The following is a 27908-nucleotide window of genomic DNA, read 5'->3' on the forward strand; positions in this document are numbered from 1 at the left end:
TTGCGCGCGTGCGCGTTGGGCGGGGAGACAAGATGGCGTCGCGCTGTTGCCGAGGCGGGTACGGAGAGGGGAGGCGGCTCGTCGTCGTCGTGGTGGCCGCGGCCGGCGGGGACTTGTAGCTGGCAGAGCCGCGGGCGAGCGTGACGAGTACGAGTAGCAGCCGCAGCAGCCGTCATCCGGGGTGAGTAGGCCGGAGGCGGCGGCGGAGATCGCCCCTCAGGTAGGGGGCGAGTGTCGGTGGGGCGACGCGCCTCTCTCCTCGCCGCTGAGGGGTGTGTGCGCGCGCGCGCCCTTCTGCGCAGGCGCGCTGGGGCGGGCGGGGTTGGGACAGGGGAAGACCCCCGCAGGGGGGGATGAGCCCAGGCTGCCTTGGCGGCGCCCCTCGGGGGAACCTCCATCCCTGACAGGGACTCGGGGGCTTCGCTTCTCCGTCCCCCTGGGTGGGAGGGAGGGAGGGAGGGCTCGGTGGTCGCGGGAGCCCTCCTGGCCTGGAAGGTCCCGAGTTCGAGTTCTGGCCGAAATCAAGATCGCTGCCTCCTCCCTCCCCGCCCTTGGGGTCTGAACGCCGGTGGCCCCAGTTCCACCCTCGCGGCCCGGATTTTCATCCTCAGGTGGCCCTCACTGACGCTCAGTGCCTCTAACTAACTATATAAATGTAGATTTATAATATATATACACACACACACACACACACACACAGAGTTCTTCCCTGTTATGTGTGTGTATGTGTGTGTGTGTGTGTGTGTCTATCTATCTATATATGGGGATACTCTCATTTTGACTCAAGGAAATCACCATTTCCTAGTTCAGATTGCTAAAAATAAATACAGTAAATTGGCAAAAGTACAAAGATTCACATAGTGTTTAGGGGTATGCGTACCCCTTCGGCCTCCCAGAAAAAAACACTCTGCATGTGTATATAGTGTGTGTGTTTATGTCCCGCCTTTCTGGCCGTTGTTGGCCCCCCCCCCTTGGCTAAAGAGGGAGAGATTAGGTCTTCTCCTGGACGCAGAATTTGGTTCATTTGTTTATTATTGTACTTGCATACTGCTTTTCATCTGTAGGTCTCTGGGCGGTTCACAGCATAGAAATACAAGATGAGGACATAAAAGTCATAATAAAAAGAAGAACGTAACAAATAAACAGTCCCCCTCCCCAATACAATTGCAATAGGAAAGAAGCTAGTTAAGGAATGTGTGGGGAGGGTGGGGTGAAAAGTTGATCACTGGGGAGGGATCAGTTATTCAAGGCCAAAGCAAAGTGGGGAGTTGTATGCATTCGTGTTCCACTCTGTCCAGGCTGGCATTCCTTCTTGCAATAGCAATAGGTGACTCATGCTCCTTTGGCTGGCGGATGGGAATTGTAGGATTCAGTCGACTTCACAGGGCTGTTGTAAGGAATGAAATGCTCCTGATTAGTCAGAGGCCTTCATGTTGCACTATCCTGCTGTGATTAGAGCAGTCCTTAAGGTAAGCAGGACCTACCAGCTCTTGGTTGTGTGAGTTGGAACAACTTGAGTGACAGTTGCTTCCCTAAGTTGCCCTTGTGTGTTTGTGGCAGAGGGATGGAAGCAAACTGGTGATTTCCTGATTTGTAGCTCAGACTCATCTTGGTGACTAGCATATTCCAGTTCTGGAAAAGAGAGTGTATTTTGAGTGCTTTGAACAGAGTAAGCTCTGTTTAAATGTGAGTCGTTGGCTGTTGCAATGCAAATAGCAACAGAAGTTCCCTGTTCTGAAATCTCACCCTTGTTGGTTCTTGATAAGTAGTTTAAAGGAAACAAGCCATTGGCCTCTGACTTGCATTTTGAGAGAGATAATGAGGGTGTACTTTGTAAGGATATTGGAGAGATTACTGTTCTCAGAGCAGACCGTAGAACAGGTGACTAAGGAGGAGATGTTTATTTTATGGAGATATATTTGTCATATATAGCCTGCCTTCTTCCAAATAGCTTAGAGCCTTAGACCAGTGTTTTAGCCCAACTACATTTACTTGAGGTAGAGAGTTCAGGTCTCGCTCCTTCCCTTTGCTGAGCTTAATATCTGAATTGACTTGACTGTGTAGAACACAGCACTGTCACTGTTTAATGCAGAGTACCAGTATTTCAAAATATACATTTCTCTTGAAGTGAGGAACTGCATCATTTGACAGGTAATAAATTTTTGGCTGGTTTGTTCAAAGCAAATATGTGTATTTATTTAGCAATATATGCTTCTGGCTGCTTGAAAGAGTAGAGGGATATCACTACTTAACTTTATTGGTGTTGGACTTACAGAGCTTGTGTGTCTTGAGAAAAAATAAATCTCATTTTTGACTGGTAAGATCCCAAAGTATATAAGCATTCTGTCATTTTAATGTGGAGTCCTCTTCTCAAACATCCCATGTGGAATAGCTTCCCATGTGAAAAATCTCGTGGGTCACATTATTTATTGGAAACCTTTATGAAAGGTTTGAAGAATAGGAGACTTTGTTTTGTATGTGATATTCCCCAACTTTGATCCTCCAGTGATCCCCTTATATCTTGAGTAGAGCCTAGCAACACAGTTTTATTACGTGTGTGGGAATAAGCCCAGTTTAACATGAGGTCTCCATGTAAAACATGCATGGGATTGTGCTGTAACTAATACTACTATTTTCCACTCGCTTCACAATTGGGAACATAGGTCACCACCTTTCTCAATACACTGTTGCAGGCTTTCATCCCAAAAGCCTTCCGTCTTGTCTTTGGAATAGAATAATGCTTTCACTGTTCTCTGTAGTAGTTTTGACAATTGTGTTTACTAGGTATTCTGACTGGGAAGGGCAGCACAGAAAGGCCTTTTTCTGGCCTGGGGTGGATTCCAGCCAACTCAAAACACACACATACTTTGAGGGACATGGATCCCAGCGGAAGTAAATAACTTTTCTAATCAGTGTCCATTATCAGTGAAACAGTGTAGTGGTTAAAGTGTTGGGCTAGAACTGGGGAAACCCAGTTTCAAATCCTTGTTCTGGCTCTGAGCTCATCGAGAGGACCTGGGCAAGTCATACGCTCTCAGCCATACCTACCTCGTATAGCTGTTGTGAGCATAACCTTTGGGGCGCATGTGTGCTATCGTGAGCTCCCTCAAAGAAGAGCAAGATTTAAAATTAAAAGGCAAGAGAATTCAGGTGAGGAATGCTGTGCTCTGATTGGCTATAATAGGCTCTGTTCTTTTATTTCAATTTTTGAGTTTGCCTGAGGTGGGGAACTCTGTAGGTGATGACACCGTTAATTAGTGTGCAGTGCAACTTCCTTTTACTGAGTCACAGTTACTTCATTTGGCGTGTTGTCTTCTCATGGGTTCCTTTGCCAGTCCTCCAGACATAACCTTTTAAAAAAATTAGCAGAGGTGATGATGAATGGGACTTTCTTTGGCACAATTAACATACAATCTTAACAGGCTATATATCTACAGTATATTTAATTGATAGATTATTGCTGTTATATTCTATCTCTGGCCAGAGGACCTTATGCTGACTTACATGGTACTTGCTCTCTCCATGTTATCCTCCCAACAACTCTGAGGTAGATTAGGCAAAAAGTGACTTGCTTAAGGTCCCACAGTGAGCTGCAAGGCTGAATAGTGTTTTCAACCTTGTGCTCTGAATCCTAGGCCAACACTCAAACACTGTAAACACTAGAACACACTAGCTTTCCAAACTGTGGTTATTTGGAGCATGGTAAAGTCAGTGTTAGAAACTGGAATAGAAAAGGTAGGAGCTAAATGGCTTCTGGGACGTGGGTTGTGGGTACCAAAACAGGATATCTAGTCTCCACTGTGGGGGTCTGCAACACTTTTTATTTATTATTTTGATAAGCATGAGTTAATATGCAATTCACTTTTGCATTGACACAAAAGTGTCACTGGTAACATTGGTAACATACTTCGGTTTTCAAAACACTCTACTCTTTATTGTTAAACTCCTTTAACATATTGTCTATCCCTAACATATACTTTGAGGTTTCAAATCTCATACATTTCAGTAATCCTTGGGTGTCAGCCAGGTTCCAAAAATGGCACCCAGACTTTTTGAAGTGCTCACAAATGGTGAATCTTTTGGTGCAAAATGTGCCTGGCTCCTTGCTAATTTCAAGCCCTGAGTAAAGTTGGAGAAATTAATCTTCTCTTAAAACTAAGGTACACTTAGACTTGATGATAATGCGTGCAGCAAGGTTTAATTCATGGCCTGAATAACTTTTCACTTTACATTTATAGAAGTTAGCCATGCAGATAAAGGGGGACGAAGCACACTTGGTGATTCCAGCTAAGTTACACCTAGAGTAGACAAGTCCGTCGATTTCACTGGTTCTGTTCTAAGTATGACTGAGTTGAACATCACTCAATTTTATGCAAACATCAGATTCTTGCAAACTAAGCAATGTACACTGCTTGCAATGCTGTTGCAATTTGATCTTCTGTAGAAAGTTAGGGGAATGCCGAGTATTTTGGCTTCCATCCTAAGGCTGGCATGATGAATAGCAAGCAAAAAGTAATCTGAATCATGAGTGTTCTTTAACTTCAGATGTTAACATGCGTGCTGTCTTGTGACAGCTTTTAAAAGAAACATTTCGACTGAGGTTTTAAGATAGGGAAAATGCTCTCACTGTTCTTCTGTGGGATGATACTTTTAAAGACGTTGAGGAGCTTCAAGAATTAAAAGGACTCTGAACATTTTCAATCTTAACATTGTTTACCTGAAAGTAAGGTCTATTGGTGTTCAGTACAGCTCACTTAATTCAAATGTGTTGAGAGGTGTAAATCTCCATGATACCCTGGCAGCTAAGGCCTTTCCAGTTGTCCAGTGGGCAGTATTAAGTTGCACAGACATATAACAGGACATTAGAAGCAGAGATGTAAAAATGTCTTCATGTTGATGTTAAACCCTTGACCTGGTACAGAAAAAAACACATTGATTAAATAATTATTAAATGGCACAAGTCTCGCTCTGAAGTCAGCCGAACACTGGTAAGTACACATAACAGTGCCTGCTGTGTGGCAGTGTGAGCTGCAAAAAGGTTCATTTTGCAGCTTGCATTATCTTCTCTAGTAGCAGGCCAGTGGAGTTATCTTGGATAGTCTGGAGGTTACTGACTCCCCGTGTGGGGGAGGGACCTCTGAAGCCCCAGGAAAACCCACCGGGACCAACTAGCTACACGTATTGAGGATGACTTTGGAGGGGCCTTGATTCTTTGCTCGTTGCAGGTCCGGTTGAAGTACCCAGTGCCACTATTGAGAACAGTTTGTGGAATCATTTTCACCTTAGGCCAGGGGTCGGCAAGGCTTACCAGGCATGGACCGGATCACTCCCGCGGAGATCCTCCCTTGGGCTGCTTCCCGCGTGACATAAGAGACCCATAACTTTTATTCTTTGTTGAGAAAGAGCATGTCTTTGCAATAATTTTCACCATCAAAAACTTTTGATTCCATCGTGCCCGCACACTGAAAAGTTAGGTTTTCTAAACCTCATTTTTCCACCAAAAAACTACATTTATACATTTATTTAGGCATTTATATAATCTTTTGAGTGCTGGTGTATTTTTTCCTGAAATCCTCATCATGTTATTGAGCGCTGAGTAAAATTTCAAAGAGATCTGATCATTGGTTATAGAGAAAAAATATAAAATGCACACAAGGCCGAGGATCTCAAGAGGAACAGAAACACAGATTTCACAAAACTTTGAAGTGCTATAAAATTAAAACCGTTTGAGATAGAGGGGGAAAATTAAAGGGGGTTTCTTTCAACCATAAGGGAAGGGTGTACACCAAGTTTCATCAAAATCCGAGACGGTGGGTGGCAAAACCCTTGTTTTTTGCATTGATTTGATGTGGAATGACCCCAGATGTTTAACTGATAATTGATCACAGTCAGTCCTAGTGATGTTAAATTCTCAAGAATAATCTTTTGGAGAATATTAATGAGAATATTAGAGATTTTCATTTAAAATAGGAGAATATTCATTTTAATGCATTGAAAATGATACCATTTTAATGCATTGAAAATGATATAATTAGTTAATATACATGTTTATTCATGGGTAAACTTGTTCAGGTGGCAACCAAAAACTGTACAGATACTTTTATTCAATGGGGCAATGCCGCGAAGGTTTGATACAAGTAAATTCAGTAATAGGCTATCTTGTGCTTCTAATAGCTCTAACACTTAATAACTGTTTTGGTGACTAAAACACAGCTTGATAAACAAAACTATATGTATACATATAAAAAAGAAGCCATGAACATTAAATATATGATCATTATATGATCATATATTTCAGTATGTCAATCTCTGGTAAATGGCACCTTTTACCATTGAATGGCACTGCAAAAACCAGTTACTGGCATTAAATAAAAGTATAGAAACGTCAACTGTTTAAATCAAGGCCACCTCACATGCTGCTACACATAATTGTATAGGCCTAGGTAATTTAAGTGTATAAAGCATTAAAGCGACTTTCTGTAAAAAAAAAATCACACTGTATGTCCAAGGGTATAGAATTGCTTAGAATAAAATCACACCAAAATAGAAAAAAGGCTGTTACATATAGTTGAAATACATATAAATCCAAATGTTCATCAAATTAAATGAATAGCATTTTTAAAACTAAAAAAAGAAATATGTTTTCTGTAGTTCACATTTCAGAACTGCCACTGGTGAATGAGACAATGCTCAGTAATGTAACTGGATCAAAAAAAATCATTACTCATTACTTACACTGGCAGTATCACAGCTTGACTTATTATTTACTAGATTTTTTAAATGTGGGTTGTAAAACTGGTTCTTACATTAGAATTTACAGTTTGTGGAGAACATTCTCCGGAGAATTTTCTAGCAGAGAATATTCTCACCTCACATCACTAGTCAGTCCATCAAAATGCCAACTAGACATTCCATTTTGGCGACTGTAACCTTGATTCAAGGAGCCATAGGGTGCCTAGCTTATATATTTGAGTTTTCAACATCGGTTGTGGGATCAGTTCCAGCTTATGCTGCCAGCTGAGCTTGATTCTTTCCTACATGGATTATTGTTTTGTGGCATTTAGGTCATGACCCTTTGGGTGTAGCCCGTGTGTCTGTGTGTGTGTGTATTTTCTCAAGGTAATAATCTTGCACATACTTTGAGAATGAGTTACTGAACCCAATGACAGACAGCAGTTACTTATTATGGTAGAAGACTGTTCTACCCTGTAGCTGTGCTGTGCTAAAAATTGGACTTGCTTCAGCTGCCAGAAAATTAGCCTGGATGAAGGCTGCATGGTCCTCTGACCCTTGTCCTCAACAGTGGGGTTTTTTTTGGGGGGGGGGAGGGAGAGAAAGGCACAAGTGTTCTTTGTGTACAGAGAGAAGGCAGTGGATTGATACGCGAACATCCTGTCTGTTCAACAGCATCCTATGAGTAATTTGTATGAATGGGCAAAACTACCTTTTAATGATCTGGAAAATCTTTGGATGAATGAGAAGACGGATATTATTGCAGGCTATCTTGGATGCGGGTGGCGCTGTGGGTTAAACCTAGGACTTGTCGATCAGAAGGTTGGCGGTTCGAATCCTCGCAACGGAGTGAGCTCCCGTTGCTCAGTCCCTGCTCCTGCCAATCTAGCAGTTCGAAAGCATGTCAGAGTGCAAGTAGATAAATAGGTACTACTCCAGTGGGAAGGTAAACCTCGTTTCCGTGCACTGCTCTGGTTTGCCAGAAGCGGCTTGGTCATGCTGGCCACATGACCCGGAAGCTGTACACCGGCTCCCTCGGCCAATAAATTGAGATGAGTGCCGCAACCCCAGAGTCGTCCATGACTGGACCTAATGGTCAGGGGTCCCTTTACCGTTACTATCTTGGAATAGTCTTAAGTGTGAAGTACCTTTTAATGTAACTTTTTGTTACAAGGGCAACACAAGAAGACTGCGGAAGGGTTCATTAAGCCTTTATTCCAGCTGCCTTTAAAAAAAACCCAACCCTTTGCTGTTCTTGTGTGGCCACTTCTCATCCTAAATTTTCTGTCCCACATTTTAGTTGATCTTGATTGGGTATGCTTGCAGTTACTAGTAGACAGCAACAACTTTTACCCGAACTCCCTCAAAAAGGTCAATATACCTCCCTAACCTAAGTAAAGCTCAAAAACTTTGACCAGAACCCCAAAAAAGGTCAACAACTTTGACTTTTTTCTCTAAAAAAAGCTCAACAACTTCAACCTGGGGTAGATCACTGCCAGTTTTTTATTCTGTGAGTAGATCACAATCTCTTGGGATGTCCCTGTATTGACCATTCCAGTAAACTGTGGATATATCATATTTGTCCAACAGGAGAGCTATTTTTTATTTAACAGATTTATAAACTGCTTCATAGCCAAAGCTATTGAAACAGTGTACAATAAGATAAACTACAAATAATAAATATTTTTAAAACAAAAAAATTGTTACAGTTATAGAATTACTGTTTCATTAAATGACTGGGTCACATTTCTGGGAAGGGCTTCTTAAACCAAAATGTCTTCAAGTAGCTGCCTAAACATCAAGATGCTAGGTGCTGGTCTAATTTTGGCTGGTAACTGATTCCAGAGGCCTGGAGCTGCAACAATAAAATCCCAGCTTATAGTGCACCCCTGAGGCGTGGTATTCTCAGCAGTGCCCCATCTGACAATATAGGGGCCGAAGTCATTTAGGTAACCTGATGCCAAATTGTTTGCCTTGCACCCTTCATTTATTTAGGAGTAGAAATCCACTTAGCCAAATGTTGTACTTGGTTACTTAGCCTTAAGGGAAATACTGTTATTATATCACTACTGAGAACTTTGGGGGCTTATGTACTATGTGAGAGGCAGCTGTGCTGCAGTGTTTTTCTTATTCTGGTCACAAATTTCCTGTGGAGCAAACTTAAGAGTGGCTGGAACATCACACCCTTTGGTTCTCTAAGAACTCCAGTTGTCTGCACGTGGCCATGAAGCATGGGATTTATTCTATGAAGTGAGCAGCCTTGGCTATGGCACACTGGGCAATTCAGTCAGATTGGAAATGTTCAGGGGACGGGGATGGGAAGGAGGTGGCATGCAAAAACGGGGAAAGTATTGGCATGCACTCATTGGCATCATTTTGGCTGTCAAAATGACCTTCCGCATGATGCCCACATCTTTTGTTGGTCCCTTTTGAAAAAAAGCTTATGCAAATTACTTTGTATAGCAATAATAAAAGAGCCCTATGTGTTGAGACCCAATGTTTATCTGCTCCTGTATTTATTTATTTTTACAACATGAGTTACCCAGCTGTCATGCCTCTATGAAGCTTACAATTCGGGCATGAAAGCCACAGATCTCCCATAGCATTTGTGTCTCCTGATATCTCCCTCTCGGTGGGTTACTGTTGCTTATTGGTGGATGAAATGTGCCTAGGCCTATCTATCGAAAGTGTGATATCCAGGATCCTAGCCCATCTCAGCTCCATTTTTTAAATTGTTTGCACCTGGTTTGTGTTTCCATTGAAATACTAAGGGAAAGAGGGCTGGTTAATTTAAGGGAACCGGGTATTAGCTTGTGATGATGTGTGTTGTCTGCTTAATTCTTACTGATTTGCAAAAGCTGCTATAGTATGAAAGATAAAGGCTGGCTTATTATATACACCTCATTGAGGCTGAAGGTGAAAGATGGTAATTAGTATGGAATTGCATAGTTGCATGAAGACAATAAAAATGTATGACTTAATGTTCCCTGAACAAAATCCAATTACAGTTTAAACGTATAACAGAGAAACTGAAAATTAAATGCTCGATTTAATGTGCGAGAGAAATATGAGGCAAACCTATTTGGGCCTGCATGTGAACAGGGAGAGATATAGAGGTGGTACTTAAGGGCAAAATGAGAACTTCAACAACTGCAGGATCCCTCTCCCTGAATTTGCTTCCAGCATACAAAGCGGGGTGGGGGTAAGAGAAGTTGCAGACACATTACAGGTTAAAAGCCACTCTCTATCTGCCTCATTTCTCCCGAAGATCTCTTCCAGCCATTTAGGTCCACTTTGACCAGGAAACCAAGCACAGTGGTACCTCGGGTTACAGATGCTTCGGGTTACAGACTCTACAAACCCAGAAATAGTATCTCGGGTTAAGAACTTTGATTCAGGATGAGAACAGAAACTGTGCGGCGGCGGCAGCGGGAGGCCCCATTAGCTAAAGTGGTACCTCAGGTTAAGAACAGTTTCAGGTTAAGAACGGACCTCCAGAATGAATTAAGTTCTTAACCCGAGGTACCACTGTATTGGAGCTATGCTAGAAGAATGCAACTGGGAGAAGAGTTACAGAAGGATACAGTAGTGGCAAGTGAGAAAAGGCTCAGAAGAAGGCTTCTCCTTATTAGGTTTAATGCTCTTTTTCATACAATAAAGCTACTTTTGATTTATCTTTGTTGACCCAAGTCTTCAGTAGAAGTACCACCAGGTTGGCCACCCCTGATCTATTCATTAAAATTATATGGTTTATCTTTTATGAGATGAAGCCAGCTTACTCCCATGTACAGAACTGGGCTTTCCCATGGTCACGCAATGAGCTCCTGGCAGAGGAAGGGCTTTTAAATCAGGGCTTGACCTGCTTTTAAGTCCTAACAAATCTACTTCAGGCATGCTGAAGTCACATTGTAGTCTAAAACATCTGGAGCAGGGGTAGGCAACCTAAGGCCCGGGGGCCAGATGTGGCCCAATCGCCTTCTCAATTCAGCTTGCAGACAGTCCAGGAATCAGCGTGTTTTTACATGAGTAGAATGTGTGCTTTTATTTAAAATGCATCTCTGGGTTATTTGTGGGGCATAGGAATTCATTCATATTTTTCTCCAAAATATAGTCTGGCCCCCCACAAGGTTTGAGGTTGCTGACCCCTGATCTGGAGAGCTGCAGATTGAGGAAGGCTGCTGTTCTTTCTAGACCATGCTGGCTGTCAAAAAATACTGTTTTGAATCCGGGTCCTAAGAGTAATGGTGAGGGATGTTGCATCCTTAGGAAATGCTTCACAAACGTTGCTGCTCTCCAACAGCATTATGTTCCATGTGACAGAGGGATAAAGATTTGGAAGCACTCCATTTTTATATACATGGATAGTTGCACCACTTGTCACAACAGAGATATCAGTGTGTCTCTTCCAAGCTGCTTTTAAGAAACATTTCTCCCCCCCAAGGTCTGTGGTCTATGAAGTACAGCAGTTGTGACAATAGTGTAGAATAACAGGTACAGTCGATGAAAGATCAGATCAGAAGAATCTTTATTTGCATCAGCTACTAGCCGTAGCAGTAAAATTTTCAAAAAATGTACTGAAAATAGTACAGAATATGTATACGAAATACATTTTGGAGGTTTACATCAATAATCAAATAATAGATCTTACTCTAACTGCCCCTGCTAATTTTTTTTGCAGTTTTTGCTCTCACTTGAATGACAATTAATGAAAGGTATTCTATAGTCCAAGTCCATGCTAAATTGGACTGTTTATAAGCAGTGCAATTTGGGGAAAATGGGGAAACTTGCTCCCCACCCTGTCCTGATTCATTCAGAACTACCTAATTTCAGAGGAGTCTCCTGTTGAATCACTGCATAAGAATAGGTGTGGACATACCTCTGTTTCAAACTTGAATCTGTTGAGTCCTTTATACCAGAGAGAGTACTGTGTGTAGATATGTTTGGGGTTTATCGGGTTTTTTAATATTTATGTCCACTGTGGATTTATTTTAATTTATATTTATTAAATTTGTATACCACCCTTTATCCAAAGATCAGAGGGCAGCTTACAGCATTAAAATTTCTTTTGATAAAAGTGAATGTCTTTTAAGTTTACATTTTTGTCACTCAGAATACCGCAGGATAAAAACTAAAGAGTATATTCTTCTTTGCGATAATACACAGAAAACAAAATGCCCAAAGGAATGCTGTGTCATTGTTCTGACACAGATTTCAACACAGTGATAATTTCACATGACTTCACGTTTTTCTCTCGGCTGAAGCCAAGTGGTTTTGCTTTGTTCAATATCCCCAAAACCTTCAATTTTTTTGAGGGAGAGACTCCTTTTTCATAATCCCTGTTCAGTTCTAGCCTGTGTCATGCCCCAGTAATGTCAGGGACTTAACTCATCCTTTGATTTATTTATGCCTCAAGTAATTGGGGGTGTGTGTTGCTGTGTCCATGTCAAAAAATACTCTTCAGAATATGGTACCTTGGATTGCCTTTAAGTGAAAGTGCCGCCGCCTCAGGTTTTCTGTTGCTGGTAAAGAATAGGAGCAGTTTTGTTGCAACAGAATCTCCTCCAGGTGAGGCCAGGCCTTGAGTTACACAGATGTGCATGTGTGGAAACACTTTTGGAATATCCAGCACATCTGTAAGATTAGATCAGCAGCATCCAGACTTGCAATTTTGATCATACTGAAAGCGAAGCCGTTAGGCTTGAAGTTTCCTCCTGTCTGCCTGGTGTAAGCTGTGTTGTGGAACAAGTACGTTTGTATACCCTTGGACATTAGATTGTTGAAGGGGCAACAGACAGACCCTTGCTTTGCTGATAATTGATACTGACATTTGATAGTTTGCGGACTAGAGGTTGTGCAGAGGAAAGGGTTGTTGGGTATAGATGGGGGGGGGGTCTTGATAAACTGACACTTCATGGTTTCTTGCAGTCATTTTTGCTGGAGAAGCTGTGGATTTCCTGATTGCATACTAAGAGTTATGCTAACATGCATGCACAAATACCATAATTGGGATCACAGTATTTTTGATGCAGAGTGTAGAGAGGACTGTAGTAAGGAATGGAGAAATAGCAATCTGAGCAGTCACAGTGGCAAGTTGTTTCACAAAACTTAGTGGCCAAAGGAGGCACATTCCCCCCTCCCTGCCCACATAAGGCCCTCTCCTCAATTTTGTTTCTGATTCTCATAACCCTTTTTAAAAAAACAAAAACGATGATAAGTAGGATCTAAATTTTCGTGCCAGATCTCAGGTGTGTAGAACACAGGGAACTCTGTCGATAAAGAAGGTTGTGTTACCTGTCACATTAAAAAAGCTGAACTAATATTTACGGGATGACTCCACTGGATGGAGAGTACGTGTTGGAGGTGTGATGATGCAAGGTCACTAATGCTGTTTCAAAATGTCTTTCAGATTCTAAATGGCTGCTCCGAAGTCAAGGTCCGACTTTCATGGTAAGTGAAATGTGTGTCTTTTGTTTCAGGTGTGGCAAGGGGAGGCTGTCTTTCTAAACATAGGTTAGGGTGTTCCTAAGCAATTGGATAGGGACACGGGTGGCACTGTGGGTTAAACCACAGAGCCTAGGGCTTGCCGATCAGAAGGTTGGCGGTTCAAATCCCTGTGACGGGTTGAGCTCCCGTTGCTCGGTCCCTGCTCCTGCCAACCTAGCAATTTGAAAGCACAAAGTGCAAGTAGATAAATAGGTACTGCTCCGGCGGGGAAGGTAAACAGCGTTTCCATGCTCTGCTCTAGTTCGCCAGAAGCGGCTTAGTCATGCTGGCCACATGACCTGGAAGCTATATGCCGGCTCCCTTGGCCAATAAAGTGAGATGAGCTCTGCAACCTCAGAGTTGTTAGCGACTGGACCTAATGGTCAGGGGTCCCTTTACCTAAGCAGTTGGATAAGAAATATTGTGAAGCTATTCATGGAAGAGCTGGCTTCATTGTTGTTTTTAAGCATTTACACACAACTTTTCAGGTACACGGTGTCCCAAAGTGGTGTACAGAAAGTTGAAAATGAAACTGTGCCAACAAATAGATTTATACAGCATTAAACAGAATAGCAGTGTAAAGCTAAGTAAAGCCATCAGTCAGAATGAAGCATCTTGAAAAGTAAAGTTTAACTGGGCACTGTAATGATAACTGATGGTGACAATTCAGCTTCACAGAGGGTGAGTTTTAGAGGTTTGGCACCACAGCAAACAAGGCCCTTTCCTGGGTCTCCCCTACTTATAACAGAGTTGGGATCTGTAACCTGAGATGTGGTGAGGATCTCTGGTCCCAAAATAGTAGTATTGACTGGAAGGCATTCCCTTTTGACTAGTGACCTGACAATAGTAGGTTCCGTTTGGTCAGGGGTCAACCTGAAAATAAGCCATCTTCAGATAAGCAGTTAGGCTAGCCTTTAATGGGCAGCCTTAACCTGGAAGAAGAAATGCAGTAGGTTGGAAGACAGAGGAGAAAAACATGCCGTGCTCCACTTGGTAGGGAGGGGGGATGGTTGTGCATAAACACATAGCCCTTGTGGTTTTCTATCCTGTGGCTCTTGCTGAACAGTGCATTTCCCCCCCGATGTGATTTCAAGTTGACAATACAAAATTTCCACCTAAAGGAAGCTAATGATGACATAAGAGAGCTTTGCAGCAAGCACAGCTCTGGATAGTTCAAGCTGTGTCTCTGCATACAAAAGAAGAAGAGACTGCAAGCTGAACGGCACAGATATCTTCTTTCTTTTGTCCTGCTTGTACAACGTACTAAGCATTTGCTGAGATAAATATTTCCCCCTTCAGTCAAAACACACACCTCCTCCCTCCCCGACTAATGTCTGTACTTCGCCTAATACAGTGGTGCCTCGCAAGACGAAATTAATTCGTTCCGCAAGTTCTTTCGTCTTGCGAGTTTTTCGTCTTGCGAAGCACGGTTTCCCATAGGAATGCATTGAAAATCTTCTGAAGGCTGGGGGGGGGCGGACAAGGGCTTTTCTTCCCACCCCCAGCATTTTAAAAAAACCCCGGGACAGCAGAGGACTTCTCCGCTGTCCCGAGGTTTTTTAAAATGCTGGCGGGCGGCAGCGAAGCCTTCGCTGCCGCCCGCCAGCATTTTAAGATCGCCCCGGACAGCCTCCGCCGCCCACCAGCATTTTAAAAAACCCCGGGACATTCTTCGCTGTCCCAGGACGATTTAAAAGCCCCCGGGAAGGCAGGCAGGGGGGACAAAGACTTTTGCCCCCCGCCTGCCTTCAGAAGAGGTCCTGGACCTCTTCTGAAGGCGGGCGGGGGGCAAAAGTCTTTGCTCCCCCCTCCTGCCTTCAAAAGCCATCCGGGATAGCGGGAAGCGCTTCCCTGCTATCCCGGACTGCTTTTAAAATGCTGGCGGTGGGGAGCAAAGCCTTTTGGCCCCCGCCGGCCTTCCTGGACCTCTTCTGAAGGCCGGGGGGGGGAAGGCTTTGCTCCCCACCGCTAGCATTTAAAAGAGGTCCCCGGAGATTTCCCTATGGGCTTTCTTCTTGCGAAGCAAGCCCATAGGGAAATTCGTCTTGCGAAGCGCCTCCAAAACGGAAAATCCTTTCGTCTAGCGGGTTTTTCGTCATGTGAGGCGTTCGTCTTGCAGGGCACCACTGTACCAGGTTTGAGTGATCGAATCTGCTAGCATTTTAGAACTGCAAACCCATTCACTCTTCCATAATTTGTTTGCTGCTTGATTTTAATCTGTTTGGTTACCTGAGACCCTTTTAAATTTCTGCGATTGAACATGGGGTCTTCTTCTGCGAGCAAAGCACATATTCTACCACTAATCTGTGCAGAAACTGGACTTATGAGCTGTAGGTGTCTTGTGATTGCCATTCCTGTATCAGCTCTTCCAATGGGAAATTCATTGGTGTGGGACGACTTTAACTGGAAACACCCTGGGGGGAAGAAGAAATATGGACTCCCTCACCAGTTGTGCATTGTTATCTAGATGTGTAATATTTGTTCAGGACCGTCTCAGGTGGCCTCTTTTGCACATAGAAAGAATCTGGACTAAGGTGATCACTAGGTATAAAAGGGATGTGATGTAATTGACCAAGAAGAAGTAGAAAGGAGGAACTATTGTTGTTCATTGCAGAGAAGTGCCTATAGTGCCAGATAGGTGTTTTGGGAAGTCTTTACGCAATTTTTCTCCTTTGTCCAAGAAGGTCTTTCAGTTCTGAAGCGGGTTTTTTGTTTGTTTTGCAACAATAAGCATTATTAGTTTGCACCTTTCAGACCTAGCCTTCTCTCTTTTTTTGCATTCTCTTTGTTTTCTGTGCCTCCCTCCTCTGTTTTCCATAACTGACCAAGGCATACATTGTAAGTGCAGAGCACTGATCAATGCACACTGGAGATATTGAGTGGCTGCATGGCTGTGGGGAAGGTGACTCTTGTGTTGGTTCTCCAGCATGTGAGTTTATGCAGGGTTACACTGGCCATTTAGATAGCAGCCAGTATGGGAGATTCCAAGATGCTCAGAGCAGTTCCTTCCTTGTTTTTCTTATTTCAGACCTGGACTTTGAATTGGGAAGCATGTGCTCTCAGAGAGTAGACAGGATACTAGACAGGATGGGGGCCAGATGGACCAATGGTCTGGCTTGGTGCAAAGCAGCTTAATATATCCAACATGCATGCACCTTACAAGCTGCATAATAAGGCCTGCTGATCCCCTGAATCTGTTGCTCTCCCCTTTGGTTCCTGTTGGCTCTTCTTGCTTGCATAATACTATGAACTGTAACTCCCCTGCCTGATAATATTGGACAGTGCAGCAATATGAAAAATAGACTTGGGATGCCAGCAGCTGTTGGAAGCAGCTGTGTGAGCTCAAGGTGCCTGGGAACCCCATTAAGCCCATCTCCCATCTATGGAGGCTGTATAACTGAAGGCATCTGCTGCTGACTATTATATAGGCGCTGCTGACTATTATATAAGTTCATGTTTATATAAAACATGAACTTTCAAGCATAAAAATAGAAGGCGATTTCTAACTAAAACTGCTAGTGTGGTTATTTTTATCAGTGTTCGGGGAAACTGGGATGAAGCAGTTTTTGGAAGGCTTTTGCAGAACCAGACACCATGTCACATTTGAATTGAATATAAACCCCAACATTCATTTGCTTTTCTGTTGGTTTCAGACTTTAAAAGCCTTGCTGTTATTGGGGATTTGGCCTAGATGGGCGAAATGGGGTTGTATTGACTGACAAATGCAAAGTCACTGATGTGTTTCATTCCCTCTCCTTAGGGACCTTCAGTTACCTCGATGACGTCCCGTTCAAGATAGGAGACAAGTTCAGAGCACCAGCCAAAGTTGGCTTGCCCATTGGCTTTTGCTTGCCTGACTCTCCACAGCTTGTAAGAGAAGCCCAGGTGAGACTTCCTTGTTTTGTACAGGGTTGCAACAGAAAGTCGTCTATAACTTCTGGAGGCTTCCTTCTGCATAAGCATACTCAGGACTGTGCCTTTAGGTAACAGATTATTCTGCATTAACCTACTATCCAAGATTAAAAGTGTTTCACTCTGAACAACTAAAGCCAGGCCCCTCTTTTGTTAACTGCACTGCTGCTTCTGGTTCCCTTAAAATAGATTTGGGTAGTTTGTCAACACCTGCCCTGTGCCTGCTTTAATCCATCTCAAAGCCAAATAAGGAGAAGTAGCTTCTGAAGCACGCTTAAGTCATCCATGCAACATCCACTTTGGTTAACCAACAGCAGAAAATTCTTATTGAAGATCAGGAAGAATTGCTTCCCTTGCTTGATTTAAGGGTGTTCTAAAAGTTGCTGGATAAAGGCTTTGTCTTCACAGCTGGTTGATATTGGCCTCACTTAACCTTTGCAAACTGTAAGATAATACATTTAAGGGTTTTAATCCTGTTCCAGGTGAATGTTATCCACTAACACAGGGGGAGTCTGCCGTATTATTTCTGGATAGTTTTTAAAAATAAATCCTTGCGTGCTCTCAAGAAGCAAACAGCAATTTCAGGTCATTTGGAACCGACAACTCTGAAAGACCCTCTAGGTTTTAAAAATACATAAGTCATGGAGTAGAAAAAGGTTTTAAAAAGAGGGAAATAGTCCTATTTAATAACTTAAATATTCGGTTAATATTTCATAAAAGAGAAGTATACAATATTGAGTATAATTCATGATGATTATAATCAATAAATCATAGCATTTACTGGCAACCAGACTACTGCGAAATGGTCCTGCTTCATCATGTAAATGCACAAAGAAGAAAATCTGTGCTGATATCAGCAGCTCTTATTTTTTCCTTAATATATTTGACCACAAGGTTCCAGTTACTTAGCTCTTCTTTATCACCCTCCTCCTTTTCTCCTAACATTGCTGTAGTTTAATCATTCCCACTTGTCCCCATAATCTCATATTTAATTCTATTTTAGTTTGGCTTTGGCTTTTCTTCCAGTATGTGGCATATAATATTCGGTTTGATTAGATTATTTAATTTCTGTGCTGTTTAATATTATAAAAATATATCTAAGCGGTGAACAAACAGAAGCAACAACAAACAGCTTAACAAAATATTACAGAAATACACAGTTGCATAAAAAAAATTACATGAATACAGTTACTAATACACATATAAATCAATATCAGTTCATTTTCCTTCTGACACACTCTTGCTCTCAGCCTCTGGGTTCTCACCCAGGGTCGAAACAAATTCTCAGCTCACCCATAAAAGTCTCACAACCAGAAGAGTTCCTGGAAACAGCAGTCATCACCCTAGTATCTATTTGTTTGTTTGTTTTCCACCCTTCACCCTAAGGCCACAGGGCAGGTTACAACATTAAAAGCACAACATTAAAAACAGCTTAAAACCATGTACCACCATTATTATTAGGCTGTCTGTCAGTATGCCATATGTGTGTGTGTGTGTGTGTGTGTGTGTGTGTGTGTACACACATATAAAATTCATTGATGTTTTGAAATTTGTTTTTAATGTTGTACATCCCCATGGGATATTTTGATATTTATTTGGTATATAAATGGAATCATGTAGGTCCTAAGAACATAAACCTCAAGTGTAAAGAGGTGCCCTTTCAGCATTCTCCAAAAGCAGTATAATGAAGGCGCAGAAGCATCTCTGTATCTGGTGTACTTTCAGTCTTCTGTGTTTCATGTTGGCTCTTGGTTCTGTGCAACGTTATCTTGACATCTCACGGCCCGTAATAGCTACAGGCAACTGTGGTGATTCTTCTCTCCCACCCTGGCCAAGCTGTCATGTTAGCATAGGCTAAATTTTTGGGGGGACAAACTGGAGTGCTCATCCTCAGTTTGGTACTAGGTCCCAAATTGCTTATACACTTAGCCATGTCATTAAAAGTACCCCCTCCCCATATTCTTGAGAGAGTGTGACATTGCTAATTCTCCTTAGTGTCTCAGCAGCCTTTTGGCATCATCGCTCACAGTATCCTTCTGAAAAGGTTCTTAAAGTTGGAGGCATGGTTCCTCTGTACAGTGGTGCCTCGCAAGACGAAAAGAATCCGTTCTGCAAGTCTCTTCGTCTTGCGGTTTTTTCGTCTTGCGAAGCAAGCCCATTAGCGGATTAGCGCTTAGCGGATCAGCTCATAAGCGGCTTAGCAGCTTAGCAGATCAGCTGGTAAGCGGCTTAGCGGATCAGCTGATAAGCGGCTTAGCGGATCAGCTGTTAAGCGGCTTAGCGGATCAGCTGATAAGCGGCTTAGAAGATCAACTGTTAAGCGGCTTAGCGGATCAGCTGATAAGCGGCTTAGTGGCTTGGGAAAAGGGGGGGAGGGAAAAAACCCCGCAGGAACTTGCAAGACATTTTCGTCTTGCGAAGCAAGCCCATAGGAAATTCGTTTTGCGAAGCACCTCCAAAACGGAAAACCCTTTCGTCTAGCGGGTTTTCCATCTTGCAAGGCATTCGTCTTGCGGGGCACCACTGTAGTTCCATTCTTAATTTGGTAGGGGTTGATTTCCAAAGTAAGCTTTGGAGATGTGTTTGCCAGCATTGCTCCTGCAGCTCTTTCTTACCTTGTTGTCTTCCATTTTCCTCTCCCCCCAGTATGACTTCTCCTTGGAAAAGAGGACTATTGAGTGGGCTGAGAACATTAAACGAATCCAGGCTGCCCAGCAAGAGGCTGAGCAGAGGGCCGAGGAGGCGCTGGCAAATAAAAAAGCAACCTTCGAGGAGCAGAGGGAGGCAGGCTTCCCGGACAGCGGCTGCCCAGAGAACGCCATCCCGCCTCCCATGAACCCCATCATTGCTAGCCTGCATCACAACTACATCCTCATTCCTACCCCTGCCAACAGCAGCACCGCAAAGCAGAAAGTTCTGAGTCCGCCCCATGCGAAGGCTGATTTCAACCCGGCGGATTTCGAGTGCGAGGAAGACCCCTTTGACAAACTGGAACTAAAAACACTCGATGATAAAGAGGAGCTGAAGAACATTCTGCAGCTCCATGTTGGTACTCCGGGGCCAATCATGGCCCAACTTCTAGACAATAGCTTGCCCAAAGTAGCACCTGAGTCTGTATTACAAGACCAGGAGGTCTTGGCGTCTTTGGAAAGGGCCAGTTTGGACCTCAAGCCCCTTCACAAACCAAACGGTCTTATCGCTTTACCGCAGCTGGGGGGTTGTGAAAAGATGTCCCTGTCTTCCAAAGTGTCCCTCTCACCCGTGACGTCGGTGAGCAATATCAAGTCGCTCTCCTTCCCGAAGCTTGACTCGGACGAGGGTGACTTGCAGGCGGCAAAGCTGGCGAGTACGTTCCCCGGCACAGCCTGCCTTCGCAACGGCACTCTCCTCAGCTCATTGCAGAGCAAAGCCAGCGAACTGAATGGGCACCACGTGGCTGGGCTCTCTGACCTCAGCGTGGACGGTGGCCCAGAGGCACAGACGTTGCCCCCCACGTCCAGACTGCCTTCCCTGCCCAGCTCAGTAGCATGTACAGATGAAATCCCAGCGCTCACCACAGCCACGGTGGTAAGATCCTGCGCAACTGAAAACGTTGCTTTGGGAATGGAGACCTTGATGTGGGCGGGGGAGGGAAAGGCTGGGTTGGGCTGCAGCTGGCTAAAATAACCCAAATCACATTTAGATGCCTTGTTGCCATGCTGTTGGGGTGATCAATGCGTTGTATTGCATGGGGGTCGACGACAAGTCTTCCTGCCTGCACTTAATGCCTACAGGTGCCCTTATGTTCTGTATTTTTGTGTTTTTATACTGTAAACTGCCCTGTGATCTCAGGATGAAGGGCAGTACAGTCATACCTCGGGTTATAGACGGTTCAGGTTGCGTGTTTTCGGGTTGCGCACCGCACCGAACCCGGAAGTACTGGAACGGGTTACTTCTGGTTTTGGTGCATGCACAGAAGCGCTAAATCGTGACCCGCGCATGCACAGACATGGCGCTGCGAGTTGCAAACGCAGTGGGTTGCGAACATGCCTTCTGCACGGATCGCGTTCGCAACCCAAGTGTCCACTGTATATAAATACAATGCATAACAAATTGATGAAAGCAAGTGTTCCTGCTGCAGGGCATGCAAGGGTACACCCTTTCCCTCCATAGCAGCTATTCTGCCACTAATACTGCCTGGCTAGCTTAATGTTTTTGCAGAACAAGCTAGTGAGGGTTGCTCTGGTTCAGTTGGCAGCGTGGCTGAATGTACAATCTGGTGCGTTCCATGGCTTTCCCTGGGGATGGCTATGCAGTCTGTACCAGGGTGTGCAATGTAAACTTATTTCTAGGAAGCTGGGCACCTTTAAAGCCTTAAATACAGGCACCCCGTGCCCCCCCCAGTTATGCAGGGGTTACATTCCGGGCCCCCCTATGCATAAGTGAAAATCGAGTCAGTGGGTAGCATCCTCTTAAAAGCCCCAGCACCTGTCTGTTCCTGCTTTCCAGCTTTCTCACCGTACAACTGTCTCTTCAACTAGAGTTGAAGCTCTGGGGCTGGTTGGAGGACAGGCGGAAAAGCAGCTGCTGCTCCCATGCATGTGTCAGCTGCTAGGCAGGGAGGCTGAGCAGCCTTTAAATTGCCCCACTGCTCCTCAGGTCTCCTTGAGGTTTCCTCTGCCCTCACCGAAGTCCTCCTTGTGCTCTGGGGAGGGTGTCCTCACAAGCCACAAGGACTCTCTAGCTCTCTCATGCCATTTCCTGGTTTGAATCTATTTTTTATTCCCTGGCGTCGCACGTATACGTGGTCATGCGTGATTCAATCATGCTGTTGTGGACTAGGGCCCTTTTCAATATGAAGTTGGTTCTAGCATGCGAAAACTTATTATACCATAATAAAATTGGTTAGGCCTTAAGGTGCCACAAGACTTCTTTTCATGTAAAAACAAAAACAACAAAACTCGGCCCTTTGGAGAGAGCGTTGTTAGCATTTGCCCAGCAAGCTGAAATGTTGCAGTGACTTGAGTATATTTCCCAGTAGAGATTATCCTGATTCTTGGCCTGTGTGGATTAAGCATAATCCTATTGCGCATCCTGGAAGTTATTTTTACAAAGCTTCTTCCTATGACGAGGAAATGTGAGTTCTGGCCATGCAGGTATGAGAGTTCATTCGTAACTTTCCCTGCAGCAGAGCCTCTTGTTGGTTCTTGCCTTAGTCGTTACTTCTCCTCTGGGTTTTCATGTTTTAGGAAATCCCTTTAAAGGGAATCCTCCTTTTTGCAGGACCTGCTTTTTCTCCAGCTGCTTATCTCCAGCGTGTAATTGATTCTGCCTGTCTTACTGATCTTGCTGGCATGGCAAAAGCTGGCAGTATGCCTAGCTATACAGGGGCTTTGTCTAGTTTACACTGAACTGTGTTTGCCTTTAGGGAAATCTTGAAACAAGACAGTCAGGCTGGGAGAGTACTTGGTCTCCATAAATGTGTTCCCAGGTTAGTTCTTCTCTATGGGTTTCCTGGAAGGTAAATGGTAAATAGGCCAGCTCATTGGGTTTTTTGTTTTACATTGGCAGACTAAAGAGGGGTCCCTCTCCTCCCAAGTGCTGTCATTCAAGGGTGAATTGATTTCAAGAAAGCTGACTTTAATAGCTAAGGATTAAAAAGAGCAATGCAATTTATTGCTGGGTTCCCATTTTGAAAACTATATATTCCAACTAGTTGTTCTACAACTAGAACATACTTGGAAATAGGGCTGGGCGATATATCAATATATCGTCCAAAACCGGTTTGAAGTTCACGTTGTGATAACTGTTTCATAATATTTGACCTGGCAATATATTGTGAATTGCAATGTGTGTGAGGGCTGCTATCATCAGCTAAACATTGCAGTCTACCACAATGTCTGAAATAAGGGTGGAACTATGCAGAGGCGAACAGGACAATGTCCTGGTAATTGCTACTACTTAGGGGTCTAAAACAGATAAATGATATTATCAATCACTGCCACTGCAACTGCCGCCGCCCCCTCCGCTGCCAAGAGGCCTTGCAGGCTGTCTCTCTTCCTGCTGACACGTCCCATGGCAAGGCCTGCGAGGTCACCGCTGTTTCTGCCACCACCGCTTCTCCTGCCAAGCAGGCCTGCTGGCAGACCCAGACTATTTGCATTCACTATGACTCATTGCTGTACTTTGGATTGTCCTGAATACCACAATTTGGTATCCAAGCCCAAAACCATGAGTCCTGTTTGGGTGCATTTTACTTGCCTGCTGATGAAACTGTGTAGTGATTGATACCATCATTTATCCATTTTAGATCCCTAAGTAGTAGCAGTTGCCAGGACATTATCCTGTTCGCCTCTGCGTAGTTCCTTCCTTATTCCAGATATCATGATATATCACGATATTCAACTGGTGGTATATTGCGATACTGAAAACCAATATTGCACAGCCCTACTTGGAATTAGATTGTGTCTTAAAGTTAACACAAAGCAGCCTTGTATGCAAGTACTTGCCTGCTAGAGGCAGGTCACAAGGAATTCCATAGCAGCAAGCGAAGCCAACTCGCTTTGCTTCTGTGATTGACATGGGAAAAAAGGAGCTTCCCTTCTCTGGCCTCCATGGAAATGCAACAGGCTTCTGTAGGGGAAAGGGGTAGGTACTTTATCCTTTATAGCAGCATTTATCATTCTGTTTTAGTCACCAACAGGGACTTGCTTGCCATGCATTTGTCATTCTGATTTGGCGAGGGTATGAAATCAAATGTTGCCGGGAGGGGCTATCTTTCCTGGGCTCACCCCTTTCTGAGGTAATGAGTCTTGCTGTGACTTCCTGTCCAGCTATTAACCAGGCCAAGATTCGCTTTAGACATGGAGGAATCTCTGGGGCTTTCATGTGGTTCTCGGAGGAGCTGTTCATGGAGCCCAAAAGTACTTACCTGTAACTCTCCACCTCTTGTTCTTGAGCTCTTGGCTATTATTTTGCCCACAGAGGAGGAGGGGCTTGACCACAGATCAATCACATTCTATTACAGTCATACCTCAGGTTACGGACGCTTCAGGTTGTGCGTTTTCGGGTTGCGCACCGTGCCGAACCCGGAAGTACTGGAACAGGTTACTTCTGGGTTTCAGCGCATGCACAGAAGCGCTAAATCACGCTTTGCACATGCGCAGAAGCACCAAATTGCAACCTGCGTGTGCGCAGATGCGGCACTGCGGGTTGCGAACACTGTGGGTTGCCTCCCGCACGGATCACATTCGCAACCCGAGCATCAACTGTATTGTCCAGTGGCTATTAAGGGTTTATAGGAAGACTTCTGCACTAACTTACCTTGAGACTGCAGCATCCCAGTTTCTCTCTCTTCCTGAAAGAGGTTTGTTTCCCTCTTGTTCAACTAGGTAACTCACCAAAGTTTCCTGATGTCTCAAGTGCCCAATACCACCAGCTGTGCAAAACGGCCCGGCGGTTCCACGTATATCAACGTGCTGCAGGCCCTTTCCTCTAGTGAGCGGCAGTGTGTTGAAACTGTTGTCAACATGGGCTATTCCTACGAGGATGTCCTAAAAGCAATGAAGAAGAAGGGCCAGAACATAGAACAGGTAAGAGGAGCCTTTTCCCTGCTTAAGCAAGCCAGGAAAAGGAAGTGAGACTGGATGAAAGCCAACTTTGGCCTTAGTTTGGGTTTTGAATGGTAGATGCTGTACAATGTCTGAAAGGATGTGGGTTGTAGATCCTTGCATCCTACACATCTTGGTAATACTGGGCCCAAGAACTTATGGTGCTCCAGCAGGGGAAGGGGGTACTTGGGGCAACAACTAGCCACAAAATATTTTCAGACCTTAAGACTATGGCCATATTAGTTTGCTTTCAGGATGTCTGTTATAAGTGTTCTTTGTAGCCAATTGGACTTAAAACAATCTCTGAATTGTGGAGACTGGGAGAGGGCATTATGACTCTGTGGTAAAGCTCATGTTTTGCTTGTAGAAGGTCCCAGGTTTAGCATTTCAAGCCAAAGGAACGTGGGTGCCAGAGATTGGTCAAAAAACTGTTATCTAAATCCTTGGGGAGCTGCTGTCAGCAAGAGTAGATTCTCCTGCGCTAGATGGAGCAGTGGTCTGTCCTGGTATAGCTTCATCTCTTTGTACTCAAAAAATATCAGTGCAGGCGTGATTTTGCATGGCCCAAGCAGGTTTGTTTGTGTAGCTTCTCCCTCCTCTTCAGCCTTTCATGTGGATAACCTGTCACTAAGAACCAGTGACAGAAACCCCCGATAAGCTTCAGATAATTGTTAGAAAAGGCTTGTTAGTGGGGTCATGTTTTTGGAGCGACTGCCTCAGTTCCTTTCTGTCCTGTTCCTCCTTGTAGGTCCTTGACTACCTGTTTGTCCATGGGCAGCTCTGCGAGAAGGGCTTTGATCCGCTCCTTGTAGAAGCTGCTCTTGAAATGTATCAGTGTTCAGAGGAGAAGGTGAGTTTTCAGCTGCTGGATGCGCAGTGGTGCTGTAGAACCACTCCCGTGATTCAGCTTAATCATGTGTGCTTGGCTTGCTAATCTTACTGGTGCTGCTCTTTGACTGTAGCGACTGTCAAATCCTCTGGCTTGTATTCTGAATATCAGGAGCAGTTGTCTTGCACTTGTGACGCTTTCGTTGTAATCTGCTCCCCGCCAGCTTCATCCCAGGCTCAGGGTGGAGCTAGGGTCTGGTGCCTTGCCTGACAACATCTGAGGAAAGGAGCACCACAGTAGAAATCCTGTTCCCCATTTCAGAAACAGGTGTACCTTGCGCTCTGGCTGGAACTGATAACCACCACTTCTCACCACCTGGGTCTTAAGTGTGACAGTGCTGGATCCAGGAGTACCCCAGACCATAGTTCTGTTCCATATCAGGGAGTAAGACTCCCATCAACAGGCATCACACCCCAATTCTTGGATATGAGAACCACCCACCAGGAGTGCTTCAGTCTTGTTAGGATGTAGCTTGAGTTTGTCCCCCTCATCCAACCCATTGCTGCCTCCAATCACTGGGTCATCTCCAATAGTGGTTTCATTTGGTTCAGATGGTATCCACTGGCTTCATATAAATTTATCTTAGGTGTGTAATGCCCAGGTTGCTAAGAACTGTCTAACCTAGGAGATCTGTCTGGTTCTTACTTAATGTAAATGTATTCTTAAGTGTCTTTTAATTGCTTGGATGTAAATTCTTAAATGTCATGTCTTGGAAGTTCTTGCATGGGGCTCTGTGCTTTTCCGTGGCTACTCCTTAATGATGGAAGACTGATCCAGAGACGCTCAGTAGGATATAAGTAATCTTCCTTCCAGATGGGGGTCTCTTCCTAGCATGCTCTTAAAGATGTCCTCTTCCTTTCCCCCCCTTTTTCATAGACAACAGAACTTCTCCAGCTAATGAGTAAATTTAAAGAAATGGGATTTGAATTGAAAGACATTAAAGAGGTTTTATTATTACACAACAATGACCAGAACAATGCACTGGAAGATCTAATGACCCGAGCAGGAGCCAGTTGAAGAATGCGGGAAGGAGCACAGACATTGCCCTGCTCACCAGACCCTTTGCCGCCACCATCATGTGGCTCTCCCTGCAGGCATTGGAAGGAGGACAACACCGCAAGGATCCTGCCTTTCCCAGATGCTGAGAGAGCTGGGGGAGCAGCTCCGTGGGCACGCATCACTCCAGGGTGCTATTCCCAGCGGAGAGACCCCAGCCCACGTTCTTCGATTAAAGTTTAAGTGTCCTTTCCTAAGTTTCCTTTTTTTGGCTCGGCCACGGAGAATCTTGACTGGAGTTGTACATAGTCAGACCAGGCTAGTTGTATTTCTCCCCATCCCACTCCCACGTCTTGCACTGGACTCAGCCTGGCTCTGAAACGAACAATGCTTTGGCTCCTTGAAGCTGCTTTCATTTGTGCGTCTGCTTCTACTGAAAATATTTGACCCTTGGTCAAGATTAACACAAGTCCACCTTTAGTGCAATGGAATTTTCGGTTTTATATGGTGGAGGGGGGAGGCTTTGGTTGAAGGTTAGCGTGTAATTTAAGTGTGTCACTGGTTCTGAAACTGCCTCTATGCATACAGAGAAGCTGCATTGCTTCCTTTTCTGGTGTTTTGGCCCTGGCCGCCCACACGCTCTGGCCAGTGTGCTTGAACAGATAAGTTCTCAGAACAGGTAAGCTGTGAAACCCCACCTGGACCCCTTGCCCACTGGCTGGTTTCTGAAGTCTGAGGAAGAGACTTGAACCTCTTGGCTCTACTATCCTCCCCAGACTGGTAGGTTTTATTATTATTATCATTTAAGCAGAGACCCATCTGGGAACTCGGCTACTCCATTAGTTTAAAATAAATACACAGTGTGAAATTGGAGGTCTGTCTTTCAAGCACTTTCTTTTTAATATTCACTGCATTGGTCCCTTTTTTTCCACACAGCTATAGTAATCATTAATCTATTAACATCTAGTAATAGAAATCAGACTTTTGGTTTTGATAGTACAATAGTGTATTATGTTGTACATGGTTAAAAGATCTAAATACATAAAAAATATAAGCAGTCTTGATATCTGGAGTAATTTGCTAAGTATTTTGGTTCTGCAGAAAGAGAATAAAACCTTAAAATGTGGCTGGTGGTCTCCTGCTCTAGAGGTTTAGCGGTAGGGAAAAGAAACGGAATGAATCTGGAATGGTTATAAATCTCTGATATCTCTAGAACATCTTGTGTCTTGAGTTTGAGTTTTGGAAAAACGTTTCCAACTCTCCAGTGAACATCCCTGCAGTAATCTCTCTCTGCCCCCCCCCCCCAG

The 27908-nt window shown here is 44.1% G+C and overlaps 1 protein-coding gene across 1 annotated transcript; it reads left to right on the forward strand.

Annotated features, from left to right (window-relative positions):
• On the forward strand, positions 1 to 27816 carry UBAP1 (ubiquitin associated protein 1). Its single transcript, XM_081929844.1, has 7 exons — positions 1 to 181; positions 13139 to 13179; positions 16976 to 17100; positions 19774 to 20694; positions 24498 to 24698; positions 25465 to 25566; positions 26482 to 27816. Exons 2-7 carry the CDS (start codon positions 13146 to 13148, stop codon positions 26620 to 26622), a joined length of 1524 nt encoding a protein of 507 aa, XP_081785970.1. The 5' UTR covers positions 1 to 181; positions 13139 to 13145; the 3' UTR covers positions 26623 to 27816.
• Positions 27817 to 27908: the final 92 nt, after the last annotated feature.

The sequence above is a fragment of the Podarcis melisellensis genome (genome assembly GCF_964234715.1).
Source record: "Podarcis melisellensis genome assembly, chromosome: 11".
Lineage (NCBI taxonomy): Eukaryota > Metazoa > Chordata > Lepidosauria > Squamata > Lacertidae > Podarcis > Podarcis melisellensis.

Coding starts and splice junctions, on each gene's coding strand:
- UBAP1 (XM_081929844.1), top strand. CDS start 13,146: ATGGCTGCTCCGAAGTCAAGGTCCGACTTTCATG. Junction 17,101..19,773: donor AGCTTGTAAGAGAAGCCCAG/GTGAGACTTCCT, acceptor CTCTCCCCCCAG/TATGACTTCTCCTTGGAAAA. Junction 20,695..24,497: donor CGCTCACCACAGCCACGGTG/GTAAGATCCTGC, acceptor TTGTTCAACTAG/GTAACTCACCAAAGTTTCCT.